This window comes from Erinaceus europaeus, chromosome 14 (genome assembly GCF_950295315.1).
Source record: "Erinaceus europaeus chromosome 14, mEriEur2.1, whole genome shotgun sequence".
In the NCBI taxonomy this organism is placed as follows: Eukaryota; Metazoa; Chordata; class Mammalia; order Eulipotyphla; family Erinaceidae; genus Erinaceus; species Erinaceus europaeus.
The window spans coordinates 49,207,823-49,221,223 of NC_080175.1; the positions used below are offsets into that span (position 1 = coordinate 49,207,823).

The 13,401-nt window shown below is 39.3% G+C and overlaps 1 gene segment (V, D, J or C); it reads right to left on the reverse strand.

Moving 5' to 3' along the window:
• Positions 1–1,093: 1,093 nt before the first annotated feature.
• The window catches only part of LOC103121418 (immunoglobulin heavy variable 1-46-like), a 35,405-nt gene continuing 23,097 nt past the window's right edge, over positions 1,094–13,401 (reverse strand). The window contains 1 exon segment of the V gene segment in view: positions 1,094–1,410. Coding sequence covers positions 1,094–1,410 — 317 coding nt within the window.

A 13,401-nucleotide genomic window follows, 5' to 3' on the forward strand; every position in this document is an offset into this window, starting at 1 on the left:
GAGTGTTTTGCAGAAAACTGAGAAATTCTTCACATGTGCCAACAACTATATTTACTGTAAGCCATTAATTTCCACAGTAAAAACTTATTGTAGATTAGGACAACTCTTGTTATTGATAATAACTGACATATGAAATATGGGTTGGACTTCCATTTAGTTTAGGGATCTCATCTGTTTTTGTAATATGGATGCAATTCCCTTTGTCATACAGAATATTCAAATGAATATTTTTTAGAAATTAATCAGAATTTATGACACAAAGTCTACTTTCCATCATAAATTCAAAGACCACTTGGGATCTGACCCCAGAAGTTTTTCCCCTGGTCAATTTTCTGTGTATGTGTGTGGAAGGAGAACAAATTTAATATTTCTGCAGTCTGGGTGGTGGTGAACCTGGTTGAGTGCACATATTACAGTGCAAAGGACCCGGGTTTGAGCCCCCAGTGCTGATCTGCATGGGGGAAGTTTTTCAAATGGTGAAGCAGTGCTGCAGTTGTCTTTTTCTCTCTCTCCCTCTCTATCTCCCCCATTGCTCTTTATTTCTGGATGTCTCTAGCCAATAAATAAATAAATATAAAAAATATAAAAAAATAATATCTGCAATCATGACATTGATTATGACACTAATGTGGGGGTCAATACAGGGAAACGGAGCCATTTCCCACAATTAGACTTCAGAAATCACTATAGCTACTGTTGAGCCTTTTCTGAAATATGAATATTGTGAGGCACATACTCTCTTTATGGAAAAACTGTCCTTTGTGCACAAGTCTTTACAAAATATGCACAGGTTTCTGCCTTTTTTCTTCTGTCCTGTGTTTAGTTCATGTGAGAGTATTCCTAGACTTCCAATCTATAAACGTGTTTATTTTATTAAGCAATGTGACTGGTAGACACAAAACTGAAAATATAAAATGCTATGTAACTGGCAGATGGAGAGGAAATGACCCTGGCAGGAAAACAGCACTAAATCTCCAGCTGCACCTGCTCCTGCAGCAAATATGTGTGTCCATGTGATCAGCCCTTCTCCAAATTCAACCACTTCTGTTTTCCATGCTGGGAGATTTTTGTCTGGGCTCACCCTCACCTCTCCTCACTGTGTGTCTTTTGCACAGTAATTCACAGCCATGTTCTCAAAACTCAGATTATTCAGCTGGATGTAGGCTGTATTGGAGGATGTGTCTGTAGTCATAGTCACTTTGCCCTGGAACTTCTGGGCATAATCTGAATCACTAATTTCAGGGCATATCTTTCCAATCCACTCCAGGCCTTTTCCAGGGGTCTGTTGCACCCAGTGAATGTAGTAGTCAGTGAATGTGTATCCAGATGCCTTGCAAGAGACTTTGACAGATGTGCCAGGCCTCCTCACCTCAGCCCCAGACTGAGTAAGTTGTTCCTGGGAGTGCACACCTTTGGTGAGGAGACAACAATGGGTACAAGCCCTTAATTGACCCTGTTCTCTTCCCTCCAAGGACTGGGGGCTTTGCCTGCACTCACTGCCACCATGAAGAGGACTCTACAGCACCACTCCATGATAGAGGGTGTGGTCTAAAGGATCCTAGGGAGGTGCTGGTTGTGTGCAGTGTTCTCAGGACACTTGGTCTGCACTTCATTCCAGAAGTCTGGGGTTATTTGCATATTCATAAGACAAAAGTGTTCATAGATCAGGATATGTCTCTGTGCTTGTCAGAACTGGGAAATACAATTGAGCAATGACAATACTGAGAATCTCCACATTCTTGCCATATAGATCCGTAGCCATTCTCATGTCCTGGAAGGTTGTGCATAGGGTCTCCCATTAAGGAACAGTCTTCCACAAAATAGACTGCCTGTCAGAACCACACCTTTGAAAGACATAGAGAGGTAGAAATTGACTCTGACATCTGGATGTCTGCTTCCTCAGATCACTGTGTTTCCCTAGTGTTGCTCCAATGACCTTTTATCCTTCCATAGGTACAGCTCTTTCACTGAAGATTCTATAATTTATTAGTAGTGCCTATATGTTTTTATCACCTTTTTCCAATCATCTGGTCTCATTACGACAGATTGAAAATTTCTTTTTGTTTCCAGGGTTATCATTAGGGCTCTATGTTGGCAGTACAAATAGTCTTAACTTCTCATTTTGACCCTCAGTGACCTTTGGATGTGGAGGTCAAATGTAATTTTCTAGCATAGCTTTGCTGATTGAGGGGGCATCAACATTTTTTTTCATATGTCTGTTGGACTTTTGAATATTTTATCTGTTGAATATTCTGTTTATATTCAGTTGCCACTTCAGGATGTATTCACTTGTTTGTTGAATTTGGGTACTCTTTATTTATTTATTTTTTGGTTATTAGCCTTTCTCTGATGTATGACATGAAAGAATTTCTTCTGTTCTCTAAAGTGTCTCTTTTGGAGTGGTAGCTTATTTTGCTGTGCTGAAAGTTTTCAGTCTGATGTAGTCAACATTGGTTTATATTTGTTTATGTTCATCTTGCAATTGCACGTGTCTTTGACTATATATAAAATATGTATTCAATGGCACATAAAATACATATAAAATATGTATTCTGAACCCCACAATGGCCACGGGCTCAAACTCAAAGAGGGATAAAGAATAATTAAGCTATCAAGGGAAAAGGTTGGGTATGGAGCTGTGGGGGTGATCATTATGTGGAAATGTACCCCTATTATCCTATGGTCTTGTCAGTATTTCCAATTTACAAATAAAAAATAATTAAAAAAGAATGAAATAAAGGAAATTCATCTCAAAAGACATATACTGATCTATGAACACATTCTATTCATTTGACGCTGATTTTCAGAGAAATATATATATAAAGACAAAAATAAGATACAATTTTACTCCTGTGAGAACATCAATAATAACAACATATGCTTGATAACAACAACATATGCTTGAGAGGATGTGTGAACAAGGAAACCTTGAGTTTCTGGTATAAAGTAAATTGCTTCAAATCCTATGGAGACCAGTCTGGAGGACTCTAGTAAGTCTGGGAAGGAACATACCCTATGAAATGATACTTCTTCTTCTGGATTCCAGCAAGGAACCAAACATAATTATTTCAAAATGATATGCATACACCTATGTTCATGGCAACACACTTCCCCCCATTTTTATTGGTGATTTAATAATGACCAATATGATTGTCAGGCAAGACAGGTACAATTCCATACAATTCACACCACCAGAGTTCCATATCCCACCCCCCCCTTAGGAAGGTTTCAAATTATTTTTCCCCCTGGGGAATGGAGCAAGATTCTTTATGAGGTGCAGAGGTGGAAGGATTGAGTTCTTTAATTGCTTCTCTGATGAACATGGACATTGGAAGGTGGATCCATACTCCCAGCCTGTTTCTATCTTTCTCAAGTGAGACAGGGATCTGGGGACACAGGACACAATGGTAATTTCATCTGTCCAGTGAAGTCAGGTTGGCAATATTGTAGCTTCTGCAACTTGGCAGCTGAAAAGCATAAATATACAAAACAAAGAAGCCCACATAGGGACTATGGTGTTGTTCCTGATGGAGATCAACAGTGATGGTGGAGAGAGGGATGTTACAGGTCTGGTCCCATCATATCTATGTGGGAATCCCAGATTCCCTGGTTAGGGCCCAGTAGGATGGAGTAGCCTGGTTGTTACCAAAATGACATCATTAAAGTAGCATGCTTTGTAGTAGCCAAAACCTAGAAGTGTCCAACAACACATAATGACCGCAAAAATTGTAGTATTTATACATAGTAGAACTCCTCAGCTTCTTCACCTCTTTTTGTATTGAGCTTGAAGGAATGGTGTGAAATGAAATAAGCCAGAAAGTAAAGGATGGATGTAGCATTTTCTCCCTCCTAAGAGCAGAAAGGTAAACACAAAGGAGAAACTGAACTAGGCTTGGTATAAACCACCAAAGTAAAAGACTCTGGGGTGAGGAGGCTTTCAAGTCCTGGTATATGACTATAAAGGAGGGCCTAGGTTGGGTTGAAAGATTTTTGCAGAAAACAGAAATTATACATATGTACCAAGAACTGTACTTACTGTAAATCATTAATATTCCTAATTAAAATGCTTCTAGAATAGGACAATACTTGTTTTTCTTAACCACAGCTGTAAGAAATAAATAGTCAAACATGCATTTATATTGGGTATCATATCTGTTTTCATAATATGGATGCAATTCCCTTCATCATACAGAATATTTTGGTGAATTTTTCTTAAAAATTTATCAGTGTTTATGACACAAAGTACACATTATATCCTAACTTCAGAAAGTCAGGACCTACCTCTATCTGAGTTGGAGCTGGGAAATAGATTTGATCAATACCTACATACTTGGCATCTCCAAGCTCCATTTTTTATTATTTGCTTTTTAATTTTTTTCATTCTTTTACCTTATTTATTACTGGATAGAGATAGAGAAATTGAGAGAAGGGAAGGGATAGAGAGGGGAAACAGACAGTGTGAGACCTGAAGCCCTACTTCACCACTTGTGAAGCTTTCTCTCTGCAGGTGGGGACCAGGGGCTTGAACCTGGGTCCTTATGCAATGTAATGTGTGCACTTAACCATTTGCCTCACCACCTGGTCTCCTTGAATCTCCAAGTTCTTACCCTGTTGTATGTCAGGAGCTATTTACATGTTTGGACTTCTGTGCACAGTGTTTCCGCATTTAGGAACAAAACCACAAAACAGACTGCCTATTATAACCACACCTTTGAATGACATAGAAAACCTGCTATAGACTCTTGACACCTGAATGTCTGCTTCCTCAGACCACTATTTCCCCAGTGTTGCTCCAATGGCCCTTTAACCTTCCCTGAGCTTCAGTCATTGCATTGCAGATACTAGAAGCCCTAGAAATTCTTGTTGGCCATGCTTATATATTTTCAGGATCTCTTTGGTATTCTTCATCTGGCTTCATTATCACACATTTATTTTCTTTCTTTCTTCCTCTTTTTTTGTTGCTTCCAATGTTGACACTAGGGCTCCATGTTGTCAGTACAAATACTCTTATCCTGAAAGCTGTTTTTCTTTCTGTTATTTCTTTTTCCCCCCTCATTATATTGAATTATAATTATAGGAATTATCAAAGCATTAGGTAGATAAAGAGGGAGAGAGATATAGACACTTAAAGAAATGATTTATCACTTGTGAAGTCCCCCAAATCTAGGTGGGTTTAGGGGAAAATCAAACCTGAATCCTTGAAGGGGTCCTTGCACTTAGTTTTATTTGCAATTAACTGGATATGCTGTTACATGGACCCCTGAATTTTCTGACAGAAAGAGACAGGGACAAATATAGTTAAAGTAATTGATAGGAAAATATAGTTAAGTACTGAAACTTTATGCTGTATGATGGAAGATAAGCTGAAACCTGTATTTTTATATGCAAAATATGACACATTAGATAATCTAACCTCAGTTTCTCATTCAGATTGTATGTATTCTCAAAAAATATTTTATAGACACTTAATAGTCTCTGTACAATTTCACATAATTTCTCTCTAAAAACAGTCAATCCTGGTCCCTGAAAGGCCCTGCTCCCAGACTGCCTTAATATGCTCCTGAGTCAGTAATCCTGTGCTTTGGGAACCTGATTACCTCCTGAAACCAGCTGATAACCCTGAATTGAGAAAACTTTCAGTGAATACCAATGTATTCGTATCTCAGGAGTGTATAGTTCAGTAATCAATGTCAGGGATCCAAGTGAAAAAAATGTCTGATTGCAGTAGCACACATTTTCCTTCTAACTCAGTGTATTATTTAGAGAGAATAAACAAGGCTTATGAAATCAGGTCATGTCAGAGGTAGGGCCCAACATCCCCTGTGAATGCTTAGTCCCTGAGGTTATGTGAAAGAGTATCTTTCCAGAACTTCAAGTCTCCATTTTTAAATTTTTAATATATTTATTTATAAAATGGAAATACTTAATAGACCATAGGATAAGCGGGGTTCAATTCCCACCACTCACCACCAGAGCTCCATATCCCATACCCTCCACTGATAACTTTTCAATTCCTTAAGCCCATGACAGTATGGACCCAGGGCCACTATGGGGTGCAGAAGGTGGAAGGTCTGGTTTCTGTAACTACTTCCCCACTTAACATGGACATTGAAAGGTCCACCCATACTCCTAACATGTCTCTCATTTTCCTTAGTGGTACAGGGCTCTGAGGAAGCAGAGCTCTAGCACACATTGATAGGGTCATCTGTCCAGCAATGTCTGGTTGGCATCATGGTAGCATCTGGAACCTGGTGGCTGAAAAAAGAGTTAACATATAGAGGTATGCAAATTGTTGATTAATCCTGAACATAAAGGCTGGAATATTGCAGATGAAGATTTAGGGTCTCCATTTTTGAAATAGCTAGTAGGTCTATTTTAGGTATATTCCAAATGGCCTATAACTTTATTAGTTTTTGCCTCAGACTGACATCTGATATGCAGGAGGACCAAGGTTATTGTCTTGGGAAATAAAGTCATGGCTGCAAAAAGGGCTAGAATGATGGACCAGGGAAGAGAGTATTTCCAAAATATGGGGAATGTGTATAAATATTGTTGACTGTAAACCCCATCAATTTGATCTGGGGCCCATATTCATCTGCCAGGATTGCCTGAAGGTGCAAGTGCTCTCTGGGTGGAGAGAACTCGACTGGAGCCAACCTAGGCTGCTGTGTGGGAGAGGAATCAGAAACTCATGTCTGGCTAGTGTCACAGGAGAGAGACTCTGGGACTCATGGAGCCGGAAGACAATCCAATGTGTTTAATAAGAAAAGAAGATTATTTTATACATCCCAAGAAGAAAATGGTAGGGAGTGACTAGGAGAGGGGACAGAGCAAAAAGATAGTGTGAACCAGTGAGATTAAACGGTGGAAAACAGGATGTGACTAGGAGACTTGGCAGTGTGAAAAGAGAGTGTGAACCAGTGGGATTAAACCAGTGCCCTGCAGGCAGGGCGGGTCTCAGGTAAAACAGTGATTATGTAAATAGACCACAGCTAAGCACTGGAGCAGGGGGGAGCTGGTGTACTGCCCAACATTCATTATAGGAACCTATGTAACGTCTACATCCCTGTAGGTCTGAACTTGCATTCTGTAGTCATCAGTAGGAACATTCCGAGTTGCACTAATTTCAAGACCCATGTTCTTCAGGTAGATCACGTCCCCATTCTAAAGGACTCAGTGTGGAGTTTTGATTACTTGTCCTACAGATTTCTGGCTGGGAAAGTTCCTGAGGAACAGATACAGGTGCTGATTTGAGAAATGGATCTGGACACGTGTGTATGCTGACTGAGAGACCCTTTACCCATATGTGGGAAAGATTCTTTAACCAATGCTTTATACAAAAACAAACACTGGGAAGAGATTCATTCTTTCCTTTTGCTTTTGAATTGCCTCCTGAATATATAAAACTGTCTTTAATCCTATCTGGTTTAAAAGCTTCAGTACTAGGATGAATCTGACAATTTACTGCCTTGATTACTAATTTCAGATTTGAGGTCACCATTCCAGAACAAATTATCTTTTCTTAATTTTTTGTCCTCTTACAGGTGAGAGTTCATGAGGGGATCACTATGAATCTAATAGAAGACTCAGTACTGACACCTGTGACTTGTAAATATGTAAATTCTAGTGTATGTGCTTTCATTAAGTTCATGTATGTGGACATAATATACCATTCCTAGGAGAACAGTTCATCCTCAGACAAGATCTGACACATCTGAAGGAATTATCCAAATGTAGTTACACATGGAGTGTATCTCCTTTACTCTCATTCACCCATCTGTTTGTCCTGCAAAGAACAAACGACAAAAATTTCCCAGAGCTTATTACAAAGAACTTCCCCATATGATACTCACCTCCCCCACTCCCACATCACAGCTCAGCTTTGGTTTATACTGATGATGGGCCTTGATCATGGACACTTTGAGATTCAGGCAGTTGATTTTTGTATGTTGTTTGCCTATATAGCTACTATGTTATCTTCATGACTATATATATGTGATTCTTCATGGCAGAGTTCTTAGTTCCATATTCTTTCATTTTTAGAAAAAAGTAACATAAGTCAACAAAATATAGAAGAGAGTCCAAGTTCATTTCATTACAAATGATAACATTTTCAAGTAGAGATAAGATGGAAAATAAAATGAGTGCCCACACATTTATAAAGTGTGGCATTTTCCAAAGAAGATATTTATGAAGTTTTTTTTTAATTTTCTTTTCAGGTTCGTGGTTATTAGTATGTGTGTTGAAAAATGGGTGTAATTTCTTATCAATATATGATTTATACAACAGGGTTTAAGGTTCTCTCAATGCTACCCTCCCTCTCAATCCCCAGAGTCCTTTGCTTTGTTGAGATATACCACACCAATCCTAATCCTCACTTCGTGACTGCCTTCTCATTTTTATTTGTCTTCTAGCTCTGAGATAGTTCTGTATTTATTATTCTCTTTTCATCTTATTTCTCTCACTATGTTGCCTTCAAATTCCAATCAATATAAGGCAAATAAAATGACTTTTATCATTTTAACAGCTGAGTACTATTTTATTGTGTACATGCACCATACTTTTCTTTTTTATTTATTTTTATTTATAAAAAGGAAACACTATGCATGTACAAACTATTGTATTTACTGTTGAATGTAAAACATTAATTCCCCAATAAAGAAATAAATTTAAAAAAAACAAAAGGAAACACTGACAAAACCATAGGATAAGAGGGGTACCCACCACTAGAAATCCATATCCCATCCCTTCCCTTAATAGCTTTCCTATTCTTTAACCATCTGGAAGTATGGACCCAAGGACATTGTGGAATGCAGAATGTGGGTGGTCTGGCTTCTGTAATTGCTTTCCCACTGAACATGGGCATTGAAACATAGATCCAAACTCTCAGCCTGTCTCTTTCCCTAGTGGGGTGGGGCTCTGGGGAAGCAGAACTCCAGGACACATTGGTGTGGTTGTTTCTCCAGGGAACTCTGGTTGACATCATGCCAGCATCTAGAACCCGTTAGCTGAAAAGATAGTTAACATAAAACCAAACAAATTGTTGACTAATCATGAACATAAATGCTGGAATAGTGTAGATAAAGAGTTGAGGGAGTCTCTTTTTGGTATATAGCTAGTAGACATAGTTTAGTTATATTACAAAGGGTCTGTGGCTATACTAGTTTTTTTTTTCCCTGAGCCTGAAATCTGAAATTCAGGAGGATCCAAGTTATTATCTGGGAAGTTGATGTCATGGCTGAAAAAAGGACCAGAAAGCTGGATCTTGCAGAGAGTAGCTCCCAAATATGGGAGAGGTGTATAGATATTTTTTACTGTAAACCCCATCAATTTGATCTGATCTGGAACCCATATTCAGCTATGTGACCTCTGCATCCCTGTGGATTTAAGCTCATATTCTGTGGTCATTAGTAGGAATATTTCAAGCTGCCCTAATATGAGGACCCATCATCCTCAGGTGTAGCATAGAGTATGTTGTCCAGCCTCCCTTTGGAGAATGTAACATTCTCTATTGTTGTTGATCCAAGTTGAGGGATACGTCCTATGGGGGGCAACAAAGAGGTCTATTGTGTTGTTCCTGATAGAGATTAATGTTAAAAAATGGAGAAAGGGATTTATTCAAAGTATAGGCCCATCATGTCTGCTTGGGAATATTGGGACTGCCCGAATAGGGCCCCATTTGATGGGATGGCCTGATAGTGAGTAAAGAGTCATTGTTAAAGTATGTCAGTCTCTTGCCCTTATTCAGCTTTTGCAGTCCTTGCTATGATAAGGTTAGCTTTGGAATGAGTGAAAGAAGTGTATTAGGAAGTATGTGAGGAGGGTGTCTAAGTCTAATTAGATATTGTTTAATTAGGAACTTTATACTGACTCACTACAGACTATTGTGTGCTTTTTCTTCCAGGTATATATTTTGCCTAATTTTATGGATACATGTCAATCTATGCTCTATCTCATGGGACTTGGTCCAAATCTAGGTTTTGGGACTTTGTTAGGAAGTGAACCACCTAGAATGGAATTAGAGAATCCTATGGAAGGAAAGGTCTCACCAGAGTAATGAGTATGAAGAGCTGAACTTCCATGGCTGATGACTCTGGACACAGTCTGAAGTGAAGCATGCTGAGGTGGTACTTGTTTCATTGCTTAGGTCGCGATCAGTGGATGCAATATCATTTGGTGTGAATTGAGAGAAACATGCATGAAAGTGAGCTCAACCCTAGAGTTTCCAGGACTGGAGGAAACATAAGCTCTATAGAGGAAGCAGGAGGTTCTTGCTGTCTTAGGGCTTAAGATGGCAATAGGTAGCTATCACTATAATCACATTATTTGGCAACTGGGTTAACTTTAAAATATCCCTTTGTTAAGATTTTCTGTATCTTACACAACATCACCATAATTTATGTTCTTTGACATGATTTGTATATAGCTGTGCCACTTGTTTCTGTTATCCCTGGTATAAGCTTTTAAGAGAGTCAACATATCAAAGACTCAGCATATGTATTAAAAAGACTCAGCCTATGTATTAAAAAGACTCAGCCTATGTATTAAAAAGACTCAGTCTATGCATTAAAAAGTTTGAGACATTCAATCCATTTTTACCCCCTCATATTAGTGATTTGTATGACTAAAAATTAATAGGAGTGTACGTAAACACCGTTCCTAACACCAAAATGCTGTGTCCCATCCCATAATTCCCCATCCCCCTCCCCCTACCTGAAGCCAACATCCAACTTCACCCTTAACCCAGGGTTTTTATTTTGGTGCCCTACTCCAAATTCAGTCAAATCCTGCTCTTAGTTTCCCTTTCTGTTCTTCTTTCTCAACTTCTGTTGATGAGTGGAATCATCCTCTCCTCATCTGTATATTTTTTTACTTAGCTCACTTAACATAATTCCTTCTAACTCCAGCCAAGGTGGGTCAGAGAAGGTGAGTTCATTGTCTTTGATAGCTGCATAGTATTCCATTGTGTATATATATCACAAATTTCTCAGCCACTCATCTGTTTTTGGGCACCTGGATTGCTTCCAGGTTTTAACTATTATTAATTTTGCTGCTATGAACATAAGCGTATACATATATTTTTGAGTAGGTGTTATGGAGTCCTTGGGGTATATCCCTAGAAGAGGAATTGCTGGGTCATATGGAAGGTCTATGTGTATCCTTGTGACAGTTCTCCAGACTGCTCTCCACAGAGGTTTGTACAATTTACAATCCTGCCAGCACTGTAGAAGGGTTCTCTTGTCCCCACAGCCTCCCCAGCATTTGTTGCTGCTGTCTTTTTTGATGTATGCCGTTCTCACAGGAGTGAGGTGATATCTCAATGTTGTCTTTATTTGCATTTCTTAGACAGTCAGTGACCAGAAACTTGACTTTTTTCCTTCCAATCTGTATTCCTTTGATTTCCTTCTCTTGTCTGATTGCTATGGCAAGAACTTCCAATATTATCTTGAGGAGTAATGATTATAATGGACAGCCCTGTCTAGTCCCTGATCTTAAGGTGGGTTATTTCAGCTTCTGTCCATTGACTATGATGCTGGCTGTAGGTTTGCTATATATGGACTCCATATCTTGAGGAATTTCCAATCTATTCCCATGTATTGTAGTGTTTTGAGCATGAATGGCTATTGGATTTTGTCAAAGGCTTTCTCTGCATCTATTGAGATGATCATGTGGTTTTTCATTTTGATTTTCTTGATGAATGACATTGATTGACTTACATATGTTGAACCAGCTTGCATTCCTGGAATAAATCCCACTTGGTTGTGATGAACAATCTTTTTTACATACTGCTGTATCTGGTTGGCCACACTTAATTTCCCCTGCTAGAAGCAGGGCAAATGGTTTCCTGCTTTAGGGTTAACTCGAAGTTCACACATCCACCTCACCTTTTAATCATTCTTGAGAACACACTCTATCATGCACCCCCCCTAACACCAGACAGTGAAAAACCCTAACTTCTATTTCCTCGTGTCCTTTGATATCTATGATTAACATCAAGGTTTGTTTTTTCTTTTTCTCTACCTCACCTTACTGGTTTAACCCCTATGCTTCTCACAAATGCCTTTGGATAATTAACTTGCCTGCATCATGGAGAATAATAATTGTTTTGACCTTTATGTATCACATCAATTCTTGTCATACCAGCCCCCTACCATAGGGTCAAGCTGACCTTTGAGAAACCTATAATTTCTGACATATGTGAAAATATTCTGTTTAACTCTCTATATAAACCTGTACCTATCTCCAAATAAATGAGTGTTTGTACTAGAATACTCCCAGAGTCCTCCTTTCTGTATCACGTGGTCCCTGTGAGCCAGTGAGGGAGGATCGGGGACTTTCCCCCTGACTGTATCCCCTCCATGGGAGTGCCAGAATCTGGTGCCCAGATCGTGGGGCAAGAATACCCACCCTAAAAAGAAGAAAATTGGTCCAAGAGACCCCTGCTCCCTGATCTTAAAGCTGGTAGATCGGAATGGAAGACAGTATTAGGACTCCAGCAACTCAAGAGTGAAAAAGTGAAATGGAGCACATCAAGGGTAAGTCAGGGCTTCTGTTTAAACCCCTCTTATATCTTTTTCTCCCTCTCTCTATCATTTAATGTTTGAGGAAAGGAATGTAGAAGGGGACACAGTAGAAGAGTCTCAGGCCAACAGAGCCCTGGCCAGGCTCTGGGAAACTGGATATTCTCCCCTATTTTTGTCCTCCAGCCATATGGTGATGTGCCAGACCTCTTATTTTCTCTCCCACTAGAAGTAGCATTTTTTTCTAAGTCTCTTGCCTATTTTCTGAGTAATTAACACACATAGGAAACCTTCCTTCCAAGCAGAAGCATGACTGAAAATACCTATACAGTTTTTAAATAGCTGAGTTAAAGCAGTGTGAAACTCCCTCCAAGAAACCAGAGAAGGGGGTAGCACTCCCTCTGAAGATTCAATGGAGGGCGGGGCCCCTCTGCTCCCCCCCCACACACACACACACACAGTTCCCCATAGAAGGAGACAGATCAGACATGGAAAGTGCACCTGGATAAATTCTTAAATTCTTGAAACTGCTATTCAGGAATTGCTCCCTGCCTGAAAAAGCAGAATCTGAAAAAACTTCTCTTTCCTCCACTCAGGTGCTTGGCCACCCTTAGCCCTCAGAACAGGTTAAACAGGATTGTGCAGAATTAATCTAGCAACCTATTCTTTAAAGGAAGAAAGAAATCAATCAAACAAGACATTCCTTCTAACTTAAAAGCTATTAATCACAGTACCAACACACACTTTTGCTAGTAATTTAATATTTTTTCTCCTTACAGAGTTTCTTAAAAAATATAAAGTTATCTTAGCCCAGAACAAACTTCCAAGATTTGTCCATGCTGGTGGCAACCTCACCAGCCTCTTCCATCCCACTCAGCCA